Source organism: Leptodactylus fuscus, chromosome 6, assembly GCF_031893055.1.
Source record: "Leptodactylus fuscus isolate aLepFus1 chromosome 6, aLepFus1.hap2, whole genome shotgun sequence".
NCBI lineage: Eukaryota > Metazoa > Chordata > Amphibia > Anura > Leptodactylidae > Leptodactylus > Leptodactylus fuscus.
The window spans coordinates 160,644,187-160,669,307 of record NC_134270.1 but is presented as its reverse complement, the minus strand read 5'-3'; the positions used below and the strand labels follow the sequence as shown (position 1 = coordinate 160,669,307).

Below are 25,121 nucleotides of genomic sequence, written 5' to 3'. Positions count from 1 at the left end.
ATGCGAGCGTGCTGTTCGAATCAGCTGATCCGAACAGTACTCGCTCATCTCTAATGTCTACAAGTCAGCAATCACTCACCAAGAAGTACACTATCCAAAAGTAGCCTCAGAGAGCCTTTTTGAAGAGCAGCAGGGGAAGGACTTTTACATCCTCTTGTGGCAAGACCCAGTGTTTAATCAAACATCTGCCCAAGACATAACTGCATGCAGCATTTTACAGCAACCCAACATTTCTATCTGAAGGTCTATTTTTGGCAATGAGTTACAATATGGTTCTCGGAGGTCTCCACATTATAACAAGTCAATTTTTGATATTTCTTCCCCGACCTCTTCCATACATATTCCACCATCAGCTACAATTTATATTAGCGTCAATAGGAATGGACACAGAATCAAGCACTGTCTATCCTCTGCAACAGTTTAATGTCTGTTGCCATCATCCTATGACAGAAAACAGCAACAGACATTAACATCAGTAGTGTAAACGCCCCCTTAAAGGGTCGGGGTGCCAATTACTGAGGAGCATAGTGCATCTAAAATAACCAGAACTCTGCCGCATCAAGAACTATAGAGCTCCAAGGGGTAATGCGGTGTGGTTATTTTAAGTATGGTTCCAACTTTGTGGAAGATCCGTTTCTAGAAAGACTGTGCCCCTGTGCACAAAAGAAGGTCCAGCAAGGAATGGCAGAGGGAGCTTGGTGTGGAAAAAAGTGGCTGACCACACAGAGACCAGAGCTTGACCCCATCCAACACATTTGGAATGAACTAGAAAGGAGGTTAAGCACCAGGGCCTTTAAACATCTTACGTCAGCTGAACTCACTAATACCCTTTCGAAGGACAAGTCAAATATTTCCCCAGACACACCAAAAACTAGTAGAAAACCTTTGCAATAGAGAGGAGAACTTGGTCATTATTCATGACCATGGATTTGTATGTGTGACAATACTCTTCTCCGTATAGTGGATGTAACAGCTGCACAGACTCATCTTACATTTGTAGGATTTCTGTACTTTACCTGTAGCTTCAACACAGAAGAAAACATTGAAACATCTCAACATGTAAAGCGTACCTGTCATTTCAGGTAACCTTCCAGAAGCTGCCATGAGGAACAGCACTATATTTGGCTACTGTATGACTAGCATATAGCATTTTTTTTTTTTTTTTACCAGTTTTCCCCTCAGCCATTTACAGCAGTAATTGTGTACCATAACCACAAGCAAGTCAAAAACATAGAACAGAGAGATCTTAACATAGTCTCTCTGTATAGTCTTCCACTGCTGGTTTTGGCTCAGAATCACTCGCGCAGGTCACGGACTAAAATACTAATATGTGAACAAGGCTTCAACCCCTTCCTGCCAATGACATTTTTATTTAAATTTTGACTCTCCACCTTCCAAACTCAGAACGTTTTCATTTTTCTATTCACAGAACCGTATGAGGGCTTAATGTCTGCAGGGCAAATTGTTCAGAATATGTCACCTGTATTCTATGTTGTGGTATGATTCCAGAGATACCAAATTAATATAGTTTTATTTACATTTTAACCCCTAAATGTATTTTTTTTTTTTAAATAAATTACAAAGTCACTATATATATATATATATATATATACACACACACACACACACACACACACACACACACCCCTTATGACCCCAGTAATAAATTTACACACACACATATATATATATTTGTTTTTTTTCCCTGTGTATGGAGATGCATTGAGTATTGTTTTGCGAGGACTGGTATTTTTTAGTTACACCATTTTGGTAAATGCCTTGCTTTTTTTTTTTAATTCAAGTTTTTAATTCAGAGGTGAAAAAAAGAATAAACCGTCTCAGCACAGAATTTTTTTTTCCCCGCTAAAGATTTCACCATATGGGAATATCCTAGTGTAAGAGCAATTTGAACTTTGTTTTTTTTTTATATTTAAAAACTTTACTTTTAACTATTTTATTACTCTGTTTGATTGCAAGTCCCATAGACTACAATACAACTGTATTGCAGGCTATGAGAGATTTGCTACATTACTACTGAGGCAGGTCATAGACCAATCTCAATAGTAATATTTCTATGACTAGCCTGGGAGGTTGGACAGAAGATAAGTCATCAAAGTTGCATCTACAACATACAGACATATTGTGTACATGTCAAATAAGTAGGTCCATCTCTGTCCTGTGCAGAAATAGAGCAAGACTAGTTTAATAAGAGTGGTATTTCATATACCTGTCTTACTAAAGGATAATAGGAGTAGTGTGTGTCTGATTTATCATGAGGCTCTGACCTCAGGCGCACATCCTTGCTCTAGAATGGAAATCTATGCCAGTAAGTAACAGGCATAAAATCCCTTTTAACTCATACCAGCAATCTGGCATGTAATATATACTGTATATATTAGTTTGAAGTCTCCTCGCCTCACCCACATTCAAAGTGTGGCAAGTAAGACACCAAACAGGGAATGAGGCATATTTGGCACAAGAAAGGGCCTTGCACCAAAATTAATCATACGCCTATGTCAGTCAAGTTAACTGATGAATTTCACCCACTGCGTGGATTGGAGCATGCACTATGAACTATACATTGCACATAGCTTGTAAGATATAGGTTTCTCATCTTTGCATATACTATTGATTGATGCAGTTTGTTGATAGTCACTGCACTATATAAGGGGGTTTAGTCCGCATCTTGATGTTGCCATTATATTTTATCCCCCCCCCTCCAGTCTTCGTCTTACAAATACTGACCAATGAGGCTTTATGATGTGAGCATTTTGTCCAATGGCTCCTGCAGGATGATGAATTACTATGGAGACAAAAAACGTTGTACAGTAGCTGGAAACATATGGAGGACAGAAAATCTACATTCTTGTAAATCATACAACACTCATTTATTTAGAAATAACAGGGAAATTAATCTGCCGGATTCTGTAAACATCGCTATTTCCCAGGGAGCGGCACTGCCCTCCAGAGATACAGGAAGTTCAAGAATGGACTGAACAAACGATAAAAGCCCCCCCTACAGGACAGCACAGACATCGCTGGTAATACTGAGAATACTCCTGTCAGTCTGGAGACTCCCAGACCACAAGGGCCTGACGGTATCAACTACAACCCAGGATCAACTCCTCAGCTCGACTACATCTTCTGATACAGCTTTGTAAGTGATCTGCAGCCAGATAAACCAATAGCTGCAAAATAACTCTCCTACTTCTCCAGATCCTGAGTTACATCAAGTCTTATACTCTAGTCACATCCAGAGTTGCATCCACAATTCTGCTGTTGCATGTTCTATACTCTAGTCACAACCAAAGCAGCTTCCACAATTCTGCCTGTAACTACGAATACTGTTCTGATTTCTAGCAGGCAGTTTTTATTCTTTCTTTATTTGTATGTAACAACTGCAGGGGACTACAGCAGGGTACACTCAATCCACCACTGGAGGCAGCAGTGAGCGGTAAAGCAGCAGAATGCAACTCTGGATCTGACCGAAGTAGAAGAGCTACAGTAAGTAAAGGAACAGCGTTGCAGACTTTACTGTAGGTGCCGACTAGAACAAGATGTAAACGGAACATTGAGGAGTCTTTTACATTCTTGTTTATGGGGTTAAGGCCGACATCTTTCAGGAAGCTTAATTCACTATTACAAAACTCTGACTTATATAAAAGAGCTACTAAACATTCAGAGTAGGAGATTTTTAGAAAAAAAAAATTGCAGTTTACTTAAAAAAAAAAACAAACAAAAAAAAAAACCCGCCCCTCTATACGGAGCAGCTGTGGACGATGTTCAGTACGGCACAATCACTAACAAATTGATGCCAGCTTAAAATACGGCCAGCTGCCCTGTTCTTGGTGACGGGTCCATTTGAAGGTAAGATACTTTGTAAGGTAGGAGGTTGGCGAGCATAGTCGCACCTATGGGGGAATGTGTCAGTAGCTTCGTCTTATATAAGGCACCTTAGTCTTTGTATTTTCCCCTTAACTCCTTTTCCTTGCAGACTATAGACTGAAGAAAGTGGACACTCAGCGGCCAGTGAGGACATTTTGGCATTGCAGGTACCTCCATTCAGGGATAATGACATGTAAAACCCATGATTATTACAAAAAGAAAAACAAAATGCCCCTAAAATATACACAAATCAGCGAGAGAACGCAGCGTGCTCTATGCCGCACTGTCCGTCCACATGAACATTTCATACCTCCATACAGAACATTCAGAATCCTCCACACAATATGGACGATGAGAGGGGCGGAGCAGGCAGCGCAGTCATGTGACGCACTGGATAAAATAGACACACTAGCTTTATTGAGCGCAGTTTTGATCTGAATATTAAAAGATTTGTTTGGTTCAGTGCGCAGCCAAAACTTGGACGTTCTAGCGTCACCTGCAACCCATAGCTGCCAGAAAAGGCTCCAGCCCCTCGACACAAGATCACCTGCACAAGTCCGTACATAATGGCTATCCCCGTAGTATACAGATTAAGCCTCTGAACAACTATTGGCATCAACTACTGCATCCGCCATGTTGTCACTATGGAGAGGAACAGCACCAGCCAGGTCTGCAACTCTAAACCGTGCAGAAAAAAAATTAGAAATATAAAAAACCTCTGCGCTCCTTCCACGTTTCTTTGTCCGCTAGGAACAGCACAGGCATTATCCTCTCCAGACCCCTCTGGTCCAGGCACATGCTAATACACGAAACCTGGGTCTATTCTGAGCATATAACCTCCACGTGCCCTAACACAAGACCGGCTCGTCCTGAAGCATCTGATAACAGAACATACAGTGATGGCGGCTGCTCTGTGCGCACTACAATACTAGAAATTCTCTCTGGTAAAATAATCTCTTTTGGAAACAATTAAAACTCGCTCATGCACACTACACCTGAAGAGAGGATGAGAAGGGGAAAACAATCCTCATGGAGAATGTCCTCTGCAGCTAGAGGAGGCAGACATGCACTCAAAAGAAACTCATAAGAAGGGGGAGGGGGAACACATGACCCCTTACCCCCAGAGACGGGACTAACAGATATCATTATTGCTGGCGGTAACTTCCATAGAAGTGGCAGTTGCAGGCACAGGGCGCCCCCAACTCTGCCTGCTCCCTCCCCACCCATCTTCTGCACACGCACACACTTTCCCTTGTTTTAACACTTGGGGCAGCATGTGTCAATATGCCAATCACAGTGGTCGGAGCTACAGGGGTGGCGGAAGGGGGTCACAGTGCACGGGGTTTAAGGTCACAGTGGGCGGAGCAAAAGGTCATCAAAGTGCAAGTAAATGAGGCGACTTCCTCTGTTCGTGTCCATTGGTGTGACAGGCCGGTAAAGCCCATGGCATCATTCTCCAGGTATATCTATCTGCGCTGTTTGAAACCCTGTGAACCGTCGGGACCCAGCGGCTGCCGGATCACGTTACTAGATGGTCTGCTGTCCTCTGACTGGTTGATTCGGGCAGGCCTGGAAGAGAATAATAGGAAACCTAATATAAAATAAGTACTGTCACATAAAAGGTTAACCAGCGTAACACAAGTGCATTTTACCATCAATATGTAATACGTCCTTCTGGCTTTGAGCTGAAGGCATTGATTGGTCTCAGCAGTCACGTGACCGATGAAGCCAATCAGTGGCTTCAAGATAACAGAGGCCGATGCTGCCAGAGCTAAAGACAAGACGACACCGGAGCAACCTGGACAGGTGAAAATACTTTTTTTTTTTTTTTTTACTGCCCCCAGGATATTTAAATATTATAGGGGTTGTCCAGTTTTGCCTGGACAACCCCTTTAACATACCGTATTCACAGTCTTGCTTGGGAAAATAATCACAAAATAACCAAACGTTAAACTCAATAATTGTGAACTTGCAAAATAATCGAAATAATCAATGTCAGCATCCATGCCATCTTGTATGACACTGCTATTGTCTAAAGGATATGTCAGTAACTGTACGCTACCCAATCAGAACTGTTGATATGTGAATAACAAAAACACATGTGACAAAAAGGGGTGTGTCCTAAACCCATCATTCAATAATCATAAATCAAGGTAAAAAGTTCAATTCAATCGTGAATTTGATCCAGGTTATAATTTCTACTCACCTGTCTACAATTGGCTTCTCTGGCTCCTCCTCTGGACTAGCACTACCGAGGATACGTTTCCTTGCCTCTGCGTATTCAGCTTCCCTCTGGGCCAGAGACTTCACAGGCACTGTTGGCCGGCTGCTGGCATGGGGGTTACTTGACAATCCGTTGCTTGTAGGCCTCTTCAGGATCCTGATCTGTGGGGGTGGACCAGCTGGGAGAGAGTCGTCTTGAATAACCACAGGAGCTTTGGGTGGAGATTTTGATTTGCTGCAAATAGAGGAATGGAGACGAGAATAAAACCCTGAAAATCCATATCACTACTGATCGCAATGTTAACTGCCTGCAGCAGAATACCATCAAATAACACTATTATATTATACTGTGTATCTATACAATCCACAGTCACTGAGCAAATATTACTCACCCTGTAATGGTACAGGATATAATTCTGTATTATACTCCAGAGGTGCACTCACTATGTACATACATTACATTACTTATCCTGTACTGATCCTGAGTTAAAGTGCCTACAAGTAGTATTCAACCCCCTGCAGATTTAGCAGGTTTACACATTCTGAAGTAACTTGACATTGTGACATTTGGATTGTAGATCAGCCTGGAAGTGTGAAATGCACTGCAGCAAAAAAGAATGTTATTTCTTTGTTTAATTTTTTTTTAAATTGTGAAAAGTTTATTCAGAGGGTCATTTATTATTCAACCCCTCAAACCACCAGAATTCTGTTTGGTTCCCCTAAAGTAGTTCAGGCACAAAGAACAATGAGCTTCACATGTTTGGATTAATTATCTCTTTTTCCAGCCTTTTCTGACTATTTAAGACCCTCCCCAAACTTGTGAACAGCACTCATACATGGTCAACATGGGAAAGACAAAGGAGCATTCCAAGGCCATCAGAGACAAGATCGTGGAGGGTCACAAGGCTGGCAAGGGGTACAAAACCCTTTCCAAGGAGTTGGGCCTACCTGTCTCCACTGTTGGGAGCATCATCCGGAAGTGGAAGGCTTATGGACCTACTGTTAGCCTTCCACGGCCTGGACAGCCTTTGAAAGTTTCCTCCCGTGCCGAGGTCAGGCTTGTCCGAAGAGTCAAGGCTAACCCAAGGACAACAAGGAAGGAGCTTCGGGAAGATCTCATGGCAGTGGGGACATTGGTTTCAGTCCATACCATAAGTAACGTACTCCACCGCAATGGTCTCCGTTCCAGACGAGCCCGTAAGGTACCTTTACTTTCAAAGCGTCATGTCAAGGCTCGTCTACAGTTTGCTCATGATCACTTGGAGGACTCTGAGACAGACTGGTTCAAGGTTCTCTGGTCTGATGAGACCAAGATCGAGATCTTTGGTGCCAACCACACACGTGACGTTTGGAGACTGGATGGCACTGCATACGACCCCAAGAATACCATCCCTACAGTCAAGCATGGTGGTGGCAGCATCATGCTGTGGGGCTGCTTCTCAGCCAAGGGGCCTGGCCATCTGGTCCGCATCCATGGGAAGATGGATAGCACGGCCTACCTTGAGATTTTGGCCAAGAACCTCCGCTCCTCCATCAAGGATCTTAAGATGGGTCGTCATTTCATCTTCCAACAAGACAACAACCCAAAGCACACAGCCAAGAAAACCAAGGCCTGGTTCAAGAGGCAAAAAATCAAGGTGTTGCAGTGGCCTAGTCAGTCTCCTGACCTTAACCCAATTGAAAACTTGTGGAAGGAGCTCAAGATTAAAGTCCACATGAGACACCCAAAGAATCTAGATAACTTGGAGAAGATCTGCATGGAGGAGTGGGCCAAGATAACTCCAGAGACCTGTGCCGGCCTGATCAGGTCTTATAAAAGACGATTATTAGCTGTAATTGCAAACTAGGGTTATTCCACAAAATATTAAACCTAGGGATTGAATAATAATTGACCCACACTTTTATGTTTAAAATTTATTAAAATTTAACTGAGCAACATAACTTTTTGGCTTGTAAGATTTATGCATCTGTTAATAAATCCTGCTCTTGTTTGAAGTTTGAAGGCTCTAACTTATTTGCATCTTATCAAACCTGCTAAATCTGCAGGGGGTTGGATACTACTTGTAGGCACTGTACATCCTGTATTATACTCCAGAGCTGCACTCACTATTCTGCTGGTACAGTCACTGTGTACATACATTACATTACCTATCCTGTACTGATCCTGAGTTACATCCTGTATTATACCCCAGAGCTGCACTCACTATTCTGCTGGTACAGTCACTGTGTACATACATTACCTATCCTGTACTGATCCTGAGTTACATCCTGTATTATACTCCAGAGCTGCACTCACTTACACATAGAATAAGTAGCAAGTCAAATCTCCTATCACTCCATCCAAAACATTCCTAATCTAGAAAGTAAAGTACAGTGCTCATAAGCACACAGCCTCTCTCCTTACCTCTCCCTCTGTGTTATCCTCAGCTTCTTCTCTAACCGTCGATCTATTTCCTAAAAACGGGGGAAAAAAATTTGCAATGAATTCGCTCTTTGCATTTCAACGTTCAAGTCACTCACCTGCACAACATTCTGGCGAGCCCACCAGCTTTATAGCAGATTTAAAACCCATTAAAGAGCTAATAACCCTTATAGCGTGGAACATAACTGTGCGACTGCACTGGGAGAGGGGCATAGCAGGACATTGGTACACTTCTCAGCAGGGCTGTGGACACTCCTTCATAAGTGGCTGATCACTTGGGTCAGTCAGAAGCAGTAATGTCCATCTAGGGCCGGGGACCCAAGTGGCGTTAACACAGTGGTTTGCCCGAGACATTTTCCAGTTAAAGCAAAGTGGATGGGATTCTAGCGAATCCCAGGCCCACTTTGCGTTAAAATAGGCGCAGCGGACATGCTGTGATTTCCAAACTCATAGCATGTCCAGTATACCTAGAGAAATGCCTGCGGTTTCCCTATAGGTATAATTGAAGCAGAAAGTCCACAGAGGAAACTTGTGCGAACTTTCTGTGCAAAGTGCGGCGGGAAGAACCTTGAAGCTTTGCAGGATGTTGGGGCCTTGGCCTAACTCCGTATAAAGCTAGTGACTTTCATAGGCATTCAAACTATACACTGCTAAATTATACAATATCAATATTACTAGAATAAAAACTAGAAAAGACAAAAATGAAACATTCTATTTTGAAGCTGAAGACGGTAACACTTGCCCAATGCCACCCAAAATAGAATACTATAGTCAGCCCCTCCTCAATCTGAAAAGGCTGATACCAAAGAGCACCAGAGGACTCCAAGTTCCAGGTACAATGTCCCTTTATTTTTTGCAGATTTTTTTTTCCCCTAGCCCATTTTTTCAGCTAGAGGAAAAGAAGTGACACGGCCTATCTTCCGCATTGAAAAACTCTTTGAAATCAATGATCAATGGTTTTTTAACGCTTTTTTTTTTTTTTTTAAAGTAAAAGTAAAGAAAACCCATTTCCTAAAGCGATGAGGCAGCAACACGTGGAAGCTAATAAATAAATCTGTATTTTCCATCACACAGAAGCATGGACCCCCCCCCCCCACACACGGGTTACTGGACGGGCTGAGGTCTGCAGAGGAATAGGGTGTCAGATCACATAACTTGGCCGCTGCTCAGGACTTCAGTCTGCGTCTTCTGCCAAATAAAGCGTTCTATACGTAGAGGTATTAATAACTGCAGCTGGAGTCAGGGCTTACAGGGGAAATACACTATTTATAGGCCTCTTTAAATCAAACCAGCCAGCCGCCAAAGCCCTGTACCTGCAGCAAGAAACCTGAAGCTTCCGCTAAGATCAAGGACCTGACTGCAAACTGCACAAATGTCTTCATTGCCTGCAGCATGTCAGAGAATAATGTGCTGGACAGACAACTGCAAACACAGCAGGCACTAACATCAATGATGTCCTCCTACCTGAATGGGAACACACTGTGTACCTGAGGATTCACTGAGTAATGGAGTATGCTCACTTTATTACCCCGAAAGGAGCTAGAGAAGCTCTAGACGTTACCTGCAGTCCAATTAATATATAGATAACACCACAGCTACACACATGGAATCCTGACAAGAGGACGCTCCTATGATCAGCGCCCCACATAGGATCAGGAGGCAATTAAAGGAATTATATACCTTTGGAATATTGATGACCAATTCCTAGGCCTTCAAATTTAGATCTGACAATAGGACCCCTGAAATTAAGCTGTTATGGGCAACTCAGCTCCTGATCATTTTTTTAAAAAAGTATATATATATATATATATATATATATATATATATATATATATATATATATATATATATATATATATATATATTGCTTGCTTGTTGTACAATGTGTAGCAGTGGGTTTAAAGGGGTGGTCAAGGCAAAAATGTTATTATAAATAGAGCAGGGGAGGTGAAAATTAAAAATCATTCTTTCCCTGGTACTCCAGAGCCTCCCAGCATGGTCTGGTCCTGCCACTGTTGTCTTCAGGAGGAAGTCGGCCTCAGTGAAGGGCACATGGTGTCACTATATGTAACATCCCGGGGTCTCTTCCTGAGGCCGGTGAGGAAGGACCAGACTGCGCTGGGATGACACTGGAGCCAGGAGAATAGGATTTTTTTTTTTCACCTCCTCTGGTCTATTAAAAATATCATATTTTTGCCTGGACCACGCCTTTAAACCCACTGCTACACACTGTACAACAAGCAAGCAATTTGGTGTGTGTGTGTATATATATATATATAAAATATAAATTTTTTATCAGGAACTGAGTTGCCCATAACAACTGAATTTCAGGGATCCTATTGTCAGACCCCTGCAGATCTAAATTTGAAGGCTTAAGAACAGGTCATCAATCTTTCAAAGGTGGATAATCCCTTTGTCTTTTGATCCTATATTTGCAGCTGAGCATAGGGGTGTCCTTTTGTCGGGACCCCATGTGTATATCTGTGGTGTTATCTATATATTAATCGGACTGCAGGTATCTTCCAGGGCTTCTCTAGCTCCTTTCAGGGTAATGTTTATTTTGCCCAAAAAATTCAAATACTTCAGTGGTGTCTCATAGTAGTCTACGGAACAGTGTTGCAGTACCTAAACTCACCACCACATACCGTACAGCAAGTGAGCAGCGCGACACCAAGCATGCAAATATTACAGGAGGTTGCGCTGTCCCCAAACAGCTGATCATTGGGGATCCCAGTAAATCTAGTACTAAATATACTGTATATCCAATGACAGGCCATCAATATTCCAAGGGTGGATAACCCTTAAACAATCAGTTATTGTGATCTGAAGGCTGCAGAGATTCTACAACTAACCAAAACTGCAGAGAATCATGATCTTCAAAGAAATACCTGGACCAGGGAAGTTAATATAACGAATACACTCCATCCTGACATGTAAGTAGAGACGGCCAGCTAACAACAAGACACCACTATGACAATACATAACCAGTGGGAAGGGCTCTAAGCAAGAGGGTAGTTCTTCTATGTGGGCACTAACTTACAGATTTGCAGAGGGGCTGTCTGACGGGCCAACACAACATACAGGGGTCCCAAGTGTGAAAGCAGCAGTGGTGCACATACATGACAATCACCACATTCACTTCCATGGGACTGAATACATGCAGCACTGGGCAGGAATGAATGGAGCAGTGTCCACTCACCTGCACAAGGGCTGCATTCACACAAGCACTTAGGGACCCCTGTTCCCATGATCAGCAGTGACCCCAGCACTCAGGCACGGACTCCCTGCCCTCTGGATGAGAGCTGAGCCTACACAGGGGACCCCTGACCAGAAAGGGTCACTCCGCACAATAGTCCTTTAACCAGAAGCCCCTCCCTCAGACCACGTGGTGCACGAGAGGAGCTCCGCAGTAAAGGGACTATGAAAACCCCGACACAAGGACTAAACTAAAGCCAAAGTCACCTCCGGAGTCTCGCGGTCACCAGGCCCTGGCGGAGCCTCGACCCCCGCCACACACCGCACTGCAGACACACTCACTCACAGCACTCCGACCGACCACGACTATCACACCCGACACTACACAGCCACCCCCTCGGCTCTTCTCACCCCGCTATCGGCCGCATCCTCCCAGCTCTCCGCGACCTCATCTTCTTCCATCTTCCGCTGAGCCGCCGCCGGAAATCAGGCCAAGTGCCGGGCTTCACTGCGCAAGCGCTCTACGGGTACCAGCACGTACTTGTCAAGGTGCGCGTACACGACAGGCTACACGTGACCGGAAACCACTCCCCTTATGTCACTCGCCCGAGGAAGCCTGTAGAGCGCCATGTTGGTACACCCGGGAGGTATATAACATTGTAAACCATTGCCATAGAGGTGACAATAACACTCACAGCAATATAAGTGTGTGTAATACTAAGCTAGGAGAAGCATCATGGCCGTATCAGTGTAGTCATCTTCTTGTACATAGGGGGCAGTAGTATCACAGGCATAACATGAAGTTCCTGGGCCCCAATGCAAGTTCTGTAATGGGGACCCTGCCTACCATGTGCTATCTATAATACTGGTGCTCTCTAATGTTGCAGAGATGCCTTGTTACTGCTGCCCCCCCCCCCTCCCCCCCATAGCTATGCCTTTGAAGGTGTATGGTAATTCTTGTATGGGAAGAATATGCAAATCTGACTTGTAATTACATGATGTAATTAGGATGCCAGTGCCTCAAGAATTAACACCAGTAGAGGTGTGCAGGTCTATCTTCCATGATGTAATTAGGAAGACAGAGTCTCAGTCAAGGAAACCAATAGAGGGCGCTCCCTGTAAAGGGGCTCTATGAGAAAAATCATGCTGATAGAGCCCCACATATGCGTGAATAGCCTTTAAAAAGCCTATTCAGGCACCGTAAATGTTATATTAAACTACCCCCCCCATTTTAAAATATAACCCTAAAAAAGAATGTGATCTACTTACGCATCGTGCACGCTGGGCGGGCATTCAGGGTGTATCTTCATCCTCATCCACGCCTCTTCTTCCTCCGATGTCCTCGGGTCCTGTCCTCCTCCGGCGCTCGCGAACTGACATTGATATTAAAAAATGGCCTGGGCGCATGCGCAGTAGCATGCGGCTTCTACTACGGCTACTGCGCATGCGCCCAGGACATTTTTTTTTATCAATGCCAGTTCGCGAGCGCCGGAGGAGGACGGGACCCGAGGATATCGGAGGAAGAAGAGGCGTGGATGAAGAAGAAGACACACCCTGAATGCCCGCCCAGCGTGCACGATGCGTAAGTAAATCACATTCTTTTTTAGGGTTTTATTTTAAAACTGGGGGGTAATTTAATATAACATTTACGGTGCCTGAATAGCCTTTTTAAAGGCTATTCACGCATATGTGGGGCTCTAGCAGCATGATTTTGCTGATAGAGCCCCTTTAACATCATGCCGACCTTCTCAGAGGCCTTTGTTTGCAATGATGTTGGGATTTTACCAGGTACAGTCTCTGAGAAGGTCGGCATGATGCTAAAGGGAGCGCCCTCTATTGGTTTGCTTGACTGAGACTCTGTCTTCCCAATTACATCATGGGAAGAATATGCAAATCTGTCTCCCAAGATGTAGACAGGGAGACAGATTTGCATATTCTTCCCATGTTCCCTTGCAGTGGAGCATCTATGGCTGTATAAGTCTCCACACACCTGAGAAGGTGGTCTCTCCCTAAGGATAGATGTTATCCCCATAATCTAATTACATCATGGAAGATAGACTTGCACATTCTCAGTCAGTGCCCTCTATTGGTGTGCATTCTTGAGGCACTGGGTGCCTGTGGATCTTGGCTGGGGGCCAGGGAGCGCTCGAAGGCCTCTTGTGTTGTGCCCTGGGGGCAGAGTGGACCTCGGGGTGTCTTAGACCACTGGGCGTGGGAAACCCACTGGTTTTCGGCACATTGCGTGGCACAAGTTCACACTTTTCTGAGCACTCCACTCCCTATGCCTGGTTTACCAGTGCGGGAGAATTTTTATAGATCCGGCGGTAAACCGGGCTCTTGATGGGCACTTTACCACTTATTTAACTGTTTTTCACCTCTTTTGTCCACTTATCACTGTTTTTTTGTGTTCGACGAAGGGATGCTGTATCCTTTTGGGACGCCCCCCGACGGTTGTTTGGGAGGTGAAGTCTGTAATGGGCTTCCCTTCTGTCTGTCTTGGTGATCCGCCCTGGGTCGACTGGGGCGGACGCAGGTATTCGGTCTGAGTACAGGAGTATCCTAGGTAGTGGCAGCCCAAGGAGAAACTGGACGAAGGTCTGTCCGCAGTACCCTAGGTGTTGGCAGCCCAAGGGGAAAAGGATGTTTGAGGGATGGATATTTGAGCAACACAATGATACAAAACACCGCTCCAAATAGACTCAGGCATTCATGCAGAAGAACAATTACAATGTTCTGGAATGGCCATCCCAGTCCCCAGACCTGAATATCATTGAACATCTGTGGGATGATTTGAAGCGGGCTGTCCATGCTCGGCGACCATCTAACTTAACTGAACTTGAATTGTTTTGTAAAAAGGAATGGTCCAAAATCCCTTCATCCAGGAACTGATTAAAAGCTGCAGGAAGCGACTAGAGGCAAAAGGAGGATCTACTAAATATTAATGTCACTTTTCTGTTGAGGTGCCCAGACTTTTGCAGCGGTCAAATTTTGGTCGAATGCATATTGCACATTTTCTGTTAGTAAACCTCATTTCAATCCTGAAATATTACTGTGTCCATAGGACACATAGTAGGTAAATCTTATACAAATGATAGAAATCCTGCCATATCCCTATGACTGGTTAATGAGGATAATCTTATACAAATGGGAGGAATAATCCAATTTATGCACCAAATTAGCTTAAAGAAAATGAAAATAGTGCATTAAAAAGTAACTTTTATTAATTTAATTAAAAGTTCAAAAACACCAAATTATAAAAACTGGTCAATTCCGGTCAATTTCGTTTGGGCTAAATAAAAGGATAGTGTGTGAACCGTAGCCACAGTTCCCAATTAAGCTCAACTACCTCTGTTGTTCAGGTCTCAAATCTAACTCCTTACTGAGCCCTCTCCCCAAAGCTGTACTGCTCCTGTGTTAACCTAGGGACAGCACACTTACAGGGACTAAAAGGTCTAGAGGTATCTCAGATGGTATTTGCAGACATGCATAACACACACAGGTAGGAGCCTATCGAACTGAATCAGCCTTTGCCAGGTACAGTATTACAACCTACGGGCAATTCATTCACACACCCTCCAAACATCAAAGTGCTGGCCTATATCTATGCCTAACGTGTTTCACCGGGTCTTGCCGGTTCATCAGACGCAGTTTAAACCATAAAGACGGGACAACTTACAAAAAAGAGGCATACGAGATAATAATTCATTTGGGTGACACCGTATCAAATATAAATGTCCACCGTGCCTCCCTTTGGAGGACCCTTCGATCAAAATCACCCCCCCTCACCGGTCTTGTAACCAATTCAATGCAATTCAATACAAAGTCCGCCAATTCATTAACTGTAAATCTAAGGGCCTTGTGTATGTGATCACCTGCTCCTGCGGACTCCAATACGTGGGCAAAACCACAAGGGAGTTCCGCAGGAGGATTAGGGAGCACATTACAGATGTTTCTAGAAAGGAGGATACATCCGTGGCAAGACAAATATGGGAGAAACATGAGGGCAATACTGATAATTTATGTTTTCAGGCGATTGAATTGGTTACAAGACGGGTCGGGTGGGCGTGTCCGGTTTGCTGGGGCACGCCCACTGATGACGCGATTGCGGGGCGGACTCCTCTCTATATCATGGGGGAGTGAGCGCCGGCGCTTCGCGGCTACACATCACAGCCGGCCAGGCGCTCAGAGCATCAGGAGTGTACCTGCGCTACGATGTTTAACCCTTTAGCGGGTGATCACCGGTTAGGTCTTTAGATTAAACTGCCTCTGATGAACCAGCAAGACCCGGTGAAACACGTTAGGCATAGATATAGGCCAGCACTTTGATGTTTGGAGGGTGTGTGAATGAATTGCCCGTAGGTTGTAATACTGTACCTGGCAAAGGCTGATTCAGTTCGATAGGCTCCTACCTGTGTGTGTTATGCATGTCTGCAAATACCATCTGAGATACCTCTAGACCTTTTAGTCCCTGTAAGTGTGCTGTCCCTAGGTTAACACAGGAGCAGTACAGCTTTGGGGAGAGGGCTCAGTAAGGAGTTAGATTTGAGACATGAACAACAGAGGTAGTTGAGCTTAATTGGGAACTGTGGCTACGGTTCACACACTATCCTTTTATTTAGCCCAAACGAAATTGACCGGAATTGACCAGTTTTTATAATTTGGTGTTTTTGAACTTTTAATTAAATTAATAAAAGTTACTTTTTAATGCACTATTTTCATTTTCTTTAAGACACATAGGAGGTAGTATTATAGTAGTTATATTCTTGTACATAGGAGCAGTATTATAGTAGTTATATTCTTGTACATAGGAGCAGTATTATAGTAGTTATATTCTTGTACATAGAGGGCAGTATTATAGTAGTTATATTCTTGTACATAGGAGCAGTATTATAGTAGTTATATTCTTGTACATAGGAGCAGTATTATAGTAGTTATATTCTTGTACATAGGAGCAGTATTATAGTAGTTATATTCTTGTATATAGGAGGCGTTATTATAGTAGTTATATTCTTGTACATAGAGGGCAGTATTATAGTAGTTATATTCTTGTACATAGAAGCAGTATTATAGTAGTTATATTCTTGTACATAGGAGTAGTATTATAGTAGTTATATTCTTGTACATAGCAGTAGTATTATAGTAGTTATATTCTTGTACATAGGAGTAGTATTATAGTAGTTATAATCTTGTACATAGCAGTAGTATTATAGTAGTTATATTCTTGTACATAGGAGTAGTATTATAGTAGTTATATTCTTGTACATAGGAGGCAGTATTATAGTAGTTATATTCTTGTACATAGGAGGCAGTATTATAGTAGTTATATTCTTGTACATAAGAGCAGTATTATAGTAGTTATATTCTTGTACATAGGAGCAGTATTATAGTAGTTATATTCTTGTATATAGGAGGCGTTATTATAGTAGTTATATTCTTGTACATAGGAGCAGTATTATAGTAGTTATATTCTTGTACATAGGAGCAGTATTATAGTAGTTATATTCTTGTACATAGGAGCAGTATTATAGTAGTTATATTCTTGTATATAGGAGGCGTTATTATAGTAGTTATATTCTTGTACATAGAGGGCAGTATTATAGTAGTTATATTCTTGTACATAGAAGCAGTATTATAGTAGTTATATTCTTGTACATAGGAGTAGTATTATAGTAGTTATATTCTTGTACATAGCAGTAGTATTATAGTAGTTATATTCTTGTACATAGGAGTAGTATTATAGTAGTTATATTCTTGTACATAGCAGTAGTATTATAGTAGTTATATTCTTGTACATAGGAGTAGTATTATAGTAGTTATATTCTTGTACATAGGAGGCAGTATTATAGTAGTTATATTCTTGTACATAGGAGGCAGTATTATAGTAGTTATATTCTTGTACATAAGAGCAGTATTATAGTAGTTATATTCTTGTACATAGGAGGAAGTATTATAGTAGTTATATTCTTGTACATATGAGGTAGTATTATAGTAGTAATATTCTTGTACATAGGAGGTAGTATTATAGTAGTTATATTCTTGTACATAGGAGCAGTATTATAGTATAGTTATATTCTTGTACATAGGAGCAGTATTATAGTAGTTATATTCTTGTACATAGGAGCAGTATTATAGTAGTTATATTCTTGTACATAGGAGCAGTATTACAGTAGTTATATTCTTGTACATAGGAGGCAGTATTATAGTAGTTATATTCTTGTACATAAGAGCAGTATTATAGTAGTTATATTCTTGTACATAGGAGGCAGTATTATAGTAGTTATATTCTTGTACATAGGGGGGTCAGTATTATAGTAGTTATATTCTTGTACATAGGAGGCGTTATTATAGTAGTTATATTCTTGTACATAGGAGCAGTATTATAGTAGTTATATTCTTGTACATAGGAGCAGTATTATAGTAGTTATATTCTTGTACATAGGAGCAGTATTATAGTAGTTATATTCTTGTACATAAGAGCAGTATTATAGTAGTTATAGTCTTGTACATAGGAGCAGTATTATAGTAGTTATATTCTTGTACATAGGAGCAGTATTATAGTAGTTATATTCTTGTACATAGGAGCAGTATTACAGTAGTTATATTCTTGTACATAGGAGGCAGTATTATAGTAGTTATATTCTTGTACATAAGAGCAGTATTATAGTAGTTATATTCTTGTACATAGGAGGCAGTATTATAGTAGTTATATTCTTGTACATAGGGGGGTCAGTATTATAGTAGTTATATTCTTGTACATAGGAGGCGTTATTATAGTAGTTATAATCTTGTACATAGCAGTAGTATTATAGTAGTTATATTCTTGTACATAGGAGTAGTATTATAGTAGTTATATTCTTGTACATAGGAGGCAGTATTATAGTAGTTATATTCTTGTACATAGAGGGCAGTATTATAGTAGTTATATTCTTGTACATAGGAGCAGTATTATAGTAGTTATATTCTTGTACATAGGAGCAGTATTATAGTAGTTATATTCTTGTACATAGGAGCAGTATTATAGTAGTTATATTCTTGTATATAGGAGGCGTTATTATAGTAGTTATATTCTTGTACATAGAGGGCAGTATTATAGTAGTTATATTCTTGTACATAGAAGCAGTATTATAGTAGTTATATTCTTGTACATAGGAGTAGTATTATAGTAGTTATATTCTTGTACATAGCAGTAGTATTATAGTAGTTATATTCTTGTACATAGGAGTAGTATTATAGTAGTTATAATCTTGTACATAGCAGTAGTATTATAGTAGTTATATTCTTGTACATAGGAGTAGTATTATAGTAGTTATATTCTTGTACATAGGAGGCAGTATTATAGTAGTTATATTCTTGTACATAGGAGGCAGTATTATAGTAGTTATATTCTTGTACATAAGAGCAGTATTATAGTAGTTATATTCTTGTACATAGGAGCAGTATTATAGTAGTTATATTCTTGTATATAGGAGGCGTTATTATAGTAGTTATATTCTTGTACATAGGAGCAGTATTATAGTAGTTATATTCTTGTACATAGAGGGCAGTATTATAGTAGTTATATTCTTGTACATAGGAGCAGTATTATAGTAGTTATATTCTTGTACATAGGAGCAGTATTATAGTAGTTATATTCTTGTACATAGGAGCAGTATTATAGTAGTTATATTCTTGTATATAGGAGGCGTTATTATAGTAGTTATATTCTTGTACATAGAGGGCAGTATTATAGTAGTTATATTCTTGTACATAGAAGCAGTATTATAGTAGTTATATTCTTGTACATAGGAGTAGTATTATAGTAGTTATATTCTTGTACATAGCAGTAGTATTATAGTAGTTATATTCTTGTACATAGGAGTAGTATTATAGTAGTTATATTCTTGTACATAGCAGTAGTATTATAGTAGTTATATTCTTGTACATAGGAGTAGTATTATAGTAGTTATATTCTTGTACATAGGAGGCAGTATTATAGTAGTTATATTCTTGTACATAGGAGGCAGTATTATAGTAGTTATATTCTTGTACATAAGAGCAGTATTATAGTAGTTATATTCTTGTACATAGGAGGAAGTATTATAGTAGTTATATTCTTGTACATATGAGGTAGTATTATAGTAGTAATATTCTTGTACATAGGAGGTAGTATTATAGTAGTTATATTCTTGTACATAGGAGCAGTATTATAGTATAGTTATATTCTTGTACATAGGAGCAGTATTATAGTAGTTATATTCTTGTACATAGGAGCAGTATTATAGTAGTTATATTCTTGTACATAGGAGCAGTATTACAGTAGTTATATTCTTGTACATAGGAGTCAGTATTATAGTAGTTATATTCTTGTACATAAGAGCAGTATTATAGTAGTTATATTCTTGTACATAGGAGGCAGTATTATAGTAGTTATATTCTTGTACATAGGGGGGTCAGTATTATAGTAGTTATATTCTTGTACATAGGAGGCGTTATTATAGTAGTTATATTCTTGTACATAGGAGCAGTATTATAGTAGTTATATTCTTGTACATAGGAGCAGTATTATAGTAGTTATATTCTTGTACATAGGAGCAGTATTATAGTAGTTATATTCTTGTACATAAGAGCAGTATTATAGTAGTTATAGTCTTGTACATAGGAGCAGTATTATAGTAGTTATATTCTTGTACATAGGAGCAGTATTATAGTAGTTATATTCTTGTACATAGGAGCAGTATTATAGTAGTTATATTCTTGTATATAGGAGGCGTTATTATAGTAGTTATATTCTTGTACATAGAGGGCAGTATTATAGTAGTTATATTCTTGTACATAGGAGCAGTATTATAGTAGTTATATTCTTGTACATAGGAGTAGTATTATAGTAGTTATATTCTTGTACATAGCAGTAGTATTATAGTAGTTATATTCTTGTACATAGGAGTAGTATTATAGTAGTTATATTCTTGTACATAGGAGGTAGTATTATAGTAGTTATATTCTTGTACATAGGAGCAATATTATAGTAGTTATATTCTTGTACATAGGAGCAGTATTATAGTAGTTATATTCTTGTACATAGGAACAGTATTATAGTAGTTATATTCTTGTACATAGGAGCAGTATTATAGTAGTTATATTCTTGTACATAGGAGGCAGTATTATAGTAGTTATATTCTTGTACATAGGAGCAGTATTATAGTAGTTATATTCTTGTACATAGGAGTAGTATTATAGTAGTTATATTCTTGTACATATGAGTAGTATTATAGTAGTTATATTCTTGTACATAGGAGCAGTATTATAGTAGTTATATTCTTGTACATAAGAGCAGTATTATAGTAGTTATATTCTTGTACATAGGAGGCAGTATTATAGTAGTTATATTCTTGTACATAGGGGGGTCAGTATTATAGTAGTTATATTCTTGTACATAGGAGGCGTTATTATAGTAGTTATATTCTTGTACATAGGAGCAGTATTATAGTAGTTATATTCTTGTACATAGGAGCAGTATTATAGTAGTTATATTCTTGTACATAGGAGCAGTATTATAGTAGTTATATTCTTGTACATAAGAGCAGTATTATAGTAGTTATAGTCTTGTACATAGGAGCAGTATTATAGTAGTTATATTCTTGTACATAGGAGCAGTATTATAGTAGTTATATTCTTGTACATAGGAGCAGTATTATAGTAGTTATATTCTTGTATATAGGAGGCGTTATTATAGTAGTTATATTCTTGTACATAGAGGGCAGTATTATAGTAGTTATATTCTTGTACATAGGAGCAGTATTATAGTAGTTATATTCTTGTACATAGGAGTAGTATTATAGTAGTTATATTCTTGTACATAGCAGTAGTATTATAGTAGTTATATTCTTGTACATAGGAGTAGTATTATAGTAGTTATATTCTTGTACATAGGAGGTAGTATTATAGTAGTTATATTCTTGTACATAGGAGCAATATTATAGTAGTTATATTCTTGTACATAGGAGCAGTATTATAGTAGTTATATTCTTGTACATAGGAGCAGTATTATAGTAGTTATATTCTTGTACATAGGAGCAGTATTATAGTAGTTATATTCTTGTACATAGGAGGCAGTATTATAGTAGTTATATTCTTGTACATAGGAGCAGTATTATAGTAGTTATATTCTTGTACATAGGAGTAGTATTATAGTAGTTATATTCTTGTACATATGAGTAGTATTATAGTAGTTATATTCTTGTACATAGGAGCAGTATTATAGTAGTTATATTCTTGTACATATGAGGCAGTATTATAGTAGTTATATTCTTGTACATAGGAGGCAGTATTATAGTAGTTATATTCTTGTACATAAGAGCAGTATTATAGTAGTTATATTCTTGTACATAGGAGGAAGTATTATAGTAGTTATATTCTTGTACATAGGAGCAGTATTATAGTAGTTATATTCTTGTACATAGGAGCAGTATTATAGTAGTTATATTCTTGTACATAGGAGCAGTATTATAGTAGTTATATTCTTGTACATAGGAGGCAGTATTATAGTAGTTATATTCTTGTACATAAAAGCAGTATTATAGTAGTTATATTCTTGTACATAAGAGCAGTATTATAGTAGTTATAGTCTTGTACATAGGAGCAGTATTATAGTAGTTATATTCTTGTACATAGGAGCAGTATTATAGTAGTTATATTCTTGTACATAGGAGCAGTATTATAGTAGTTATATTCTTGTATATAGGAGGCGTTATTATAGTAGTTATATTCTTGTACATAGAGGGCAGTATTATAGTAGTTATATTCTTGTACATAGGAGCAGTATTATAGTAGTTATATTCTTGTACATAGGAGTAGTATTATAGTAGTTATATTCTTGTACATAGCAGTAGTATTATAGTAGTTATATTCTTGTACATAGGAGTAGTATTATAGTAGTTATATTCTTGTACATAGGAGGTAGTATTATAGTAGTTATATTCTTGTACATAGGAGCAATATTATAGTAGTTATATTCTTGTACATAGGAGCAGTATTATAGTAGTTATATTCTTGTACATAGGAGCAGTATTATAGTAGTTATATTCTTGTACATAGGAGCAGTATTATAGTAGTTATATTCTTGTACATAGGAGGCAGTATTATAGTAGTTATATTCTTGTACATAGGAGCAGTATTATAGTAGTTATATTCTTGTACATAAGAGCAGTATTATAGTAGTTATAGTCTTGTACATAGGAGCAGTATTATAGTAATTATATTCTTGTACATCGGGGCAGTATTATAGTAGTTATATTCTTGTACATAGGAGCAGTATTATAGTAGTTCTATTCTTGTACATAGGAGGTAGTATTATAGTAGTTATATTCTTGTGCCTAGGAGCAGTATTATAGTAGTTATATTCTTGTACATAGGAGGCAGTATTATAGTAGTTATATTCTTGTACATAGGAGCAGTATTATAGTACTTATATTCTTGTACATAAGAGCAGTATTATAGTAGTTATAGTCTTGTACATAGGAGCAGTATTATAGTAGTTATATTCTTGTACATAGGAGCAGTATTATAGTAGTTATATTCTTGTACATAGGAGCAGTATTATAGTAGTTATATTCTTGTATATAGGAGGCGTTATTATAGTAGTTATATTCTTGTACATAGAGGGCAGTATTATAGTAGTTATATTCTTGTACATAGGAGCAGTATTCTAGTAGTTATATTCTTGTACATAGGAGTAGTATTATAGTAGTTATATTCTTGTACATTGCAGTAGTATTATAGTAGTTATATTCTTGTACATAGGAGTAGTATTATAGTAGTTATATTCTTGTACATAGGAGGTAGTATTATAGTAGTTATATTCTTGTACATAGGAGTAGTATTATAGTAGTTATATTCTTGTACATAGGAGCAGTATTATAGTAGTTATATTCTTGTACATAGGAGTAGTATTATAGTAGTTATATTCTTGTACATATGAGTAGTATTATAGTAGTTATATTCTTGTACATAGGAGCAGTATTATAGTAGTTATATTCTTGTACATAGGAGCAGTATTATAGTAGTTATATTCTTGTACATAGGAGCAGTATTATAGTAGTTATATTCTTGTATATAGGAGGCGTTATTATAGTAGTTATATTCTTGTACATAGAGGGCAGTATTATAGTAGTTATATTCTTGTACATAGAAGCAGTATTATAGTAGTTATATTCTTGTACATAGGAGCAGTATTATAGTAGTTATATTCTTGTACATAGGAGGCAGTATTATAGTAGTTATATTATTGTACATAGGAGGCAGTATTATAGTAGTTATATTCTTGTACATAAGAGCAGTATTATAGTAGTTATATTCTTGTACATAGGAGGAAGTATTATAGTAGTTATATTCTTGTACATATGAGGTAGTATTATAGTAGTAATATTCTTGTACATAGGAGGTAGTATTATCGTAGTTATATTCTTGTACATAGGAGCAGTATTATAGTATAGTTATATTCTTGTACATAGGAGCAGTATTATAGTAGTTATATTCTTGTACATAGGAGCAGTGTTATAGTAGTTATATTCTTTTACATAGGAGCAGTATTACAGTAGTTATATTCTTGTACATAGGAGGCAGTATTATAGTAGTTATATTCTTGTACATAAGAGCAGTATTATAGTAGTTATATTCTTGTACATAGGAGGCAGTATTATAGTAGTTATATTCTTGTACATAGGGGGGTCAGTATTATAGTAGTTATATTCTTGTACATAGGAGGCGTTATTATAGTAGTTATATTCTTGTACATAGAGGGCAGTATTATAGTAGTTATATTCTTGTACATAGGAGCAGTATTATAGTAGTTATATTCTTGTACATAGGAGTAGTATTATAGTAGTTATATTCTTGTACATAGCAGTAGTATTATAGTAGTTATATTCTTGTACATAGGAGTAGTATTATAGTATTTATATTCTTGTACTTAGGCGGTAGTATTATAGTAGTTATATTCTTGTACATAGGAGCAATATTATAGTAGTTATATTCTTGTACATAGGAGCAGTATTATAGTAGTTATATTCTTGTACATAGGAGCAGTATTATAGTAGTTATATTCTTGTACATAGGAGCAGTATTATAGTAGTTATATTCTTGTACATAGGAGGCAGTATTATAGTAGTTATATTCTTGTACATAGGAGCAGTATTATAGTAGTTATATTCTTGTACATAAGAGCAGTATTATAGTAGTTATATTCTTGTGCCTAGGAGCAGTATTATAGTAGTTATATTCTTGTACATAGGAGGCAGTATTATAGTAGTTATATTCTTGTACATAGGAGCAGTATTATAGTAGTTATATTCTTGTACATAAGAGCAGTATTATAGTAGTTATAGTCTTGTACATAGGAGCAGTATTATAGTAGTTATAT

General features: G+C 38.5%; 1 protein-coding gene across 2 annotated transcripts; it reads right to left on the bottom strand.

Moving 5' to 3' along the window:
• Window positions 1-2,734: 2,734 nt before the first annotated feature.
• SZRD1 (SUZ RNA binding domain containing 1) lies at window positions 2,735-12,234 on the bottom strand. Of its 2 annotated transcripts, none has more exons than XM_075277862.1 (4): window positions 12,137-12,234; window positions 8,513-8,562; window positions 6,092-6,343; window positions 2,735-5,476 (listed from the first exon to the last, which is right to left on the bottom strand). In XM_075277862.1, exons 1-4 carry the CDS (start codon window positions 12,185-12,187, stop codon window positions 5,413-5,415), a joined length of 417 nt encoding a protein of 138 aa, XP_075133963.1. In that variant the 5' UTR covers window positions 12,188-12,234; the 3' UTR covers window positions 2,735-5,412. The 2 variants fall into 2 exon arrangements, with proteins under 2 accessions (XP_075133963.1, XP_075133965.1); XM_075277864.1 differs by having other exon boundaries at window positions 2,738-5,454; window positions 12,137-12,230.
• Between the last annotated feature and the right edge of the window lie 12,887 nt (window positions 12,235-25,121).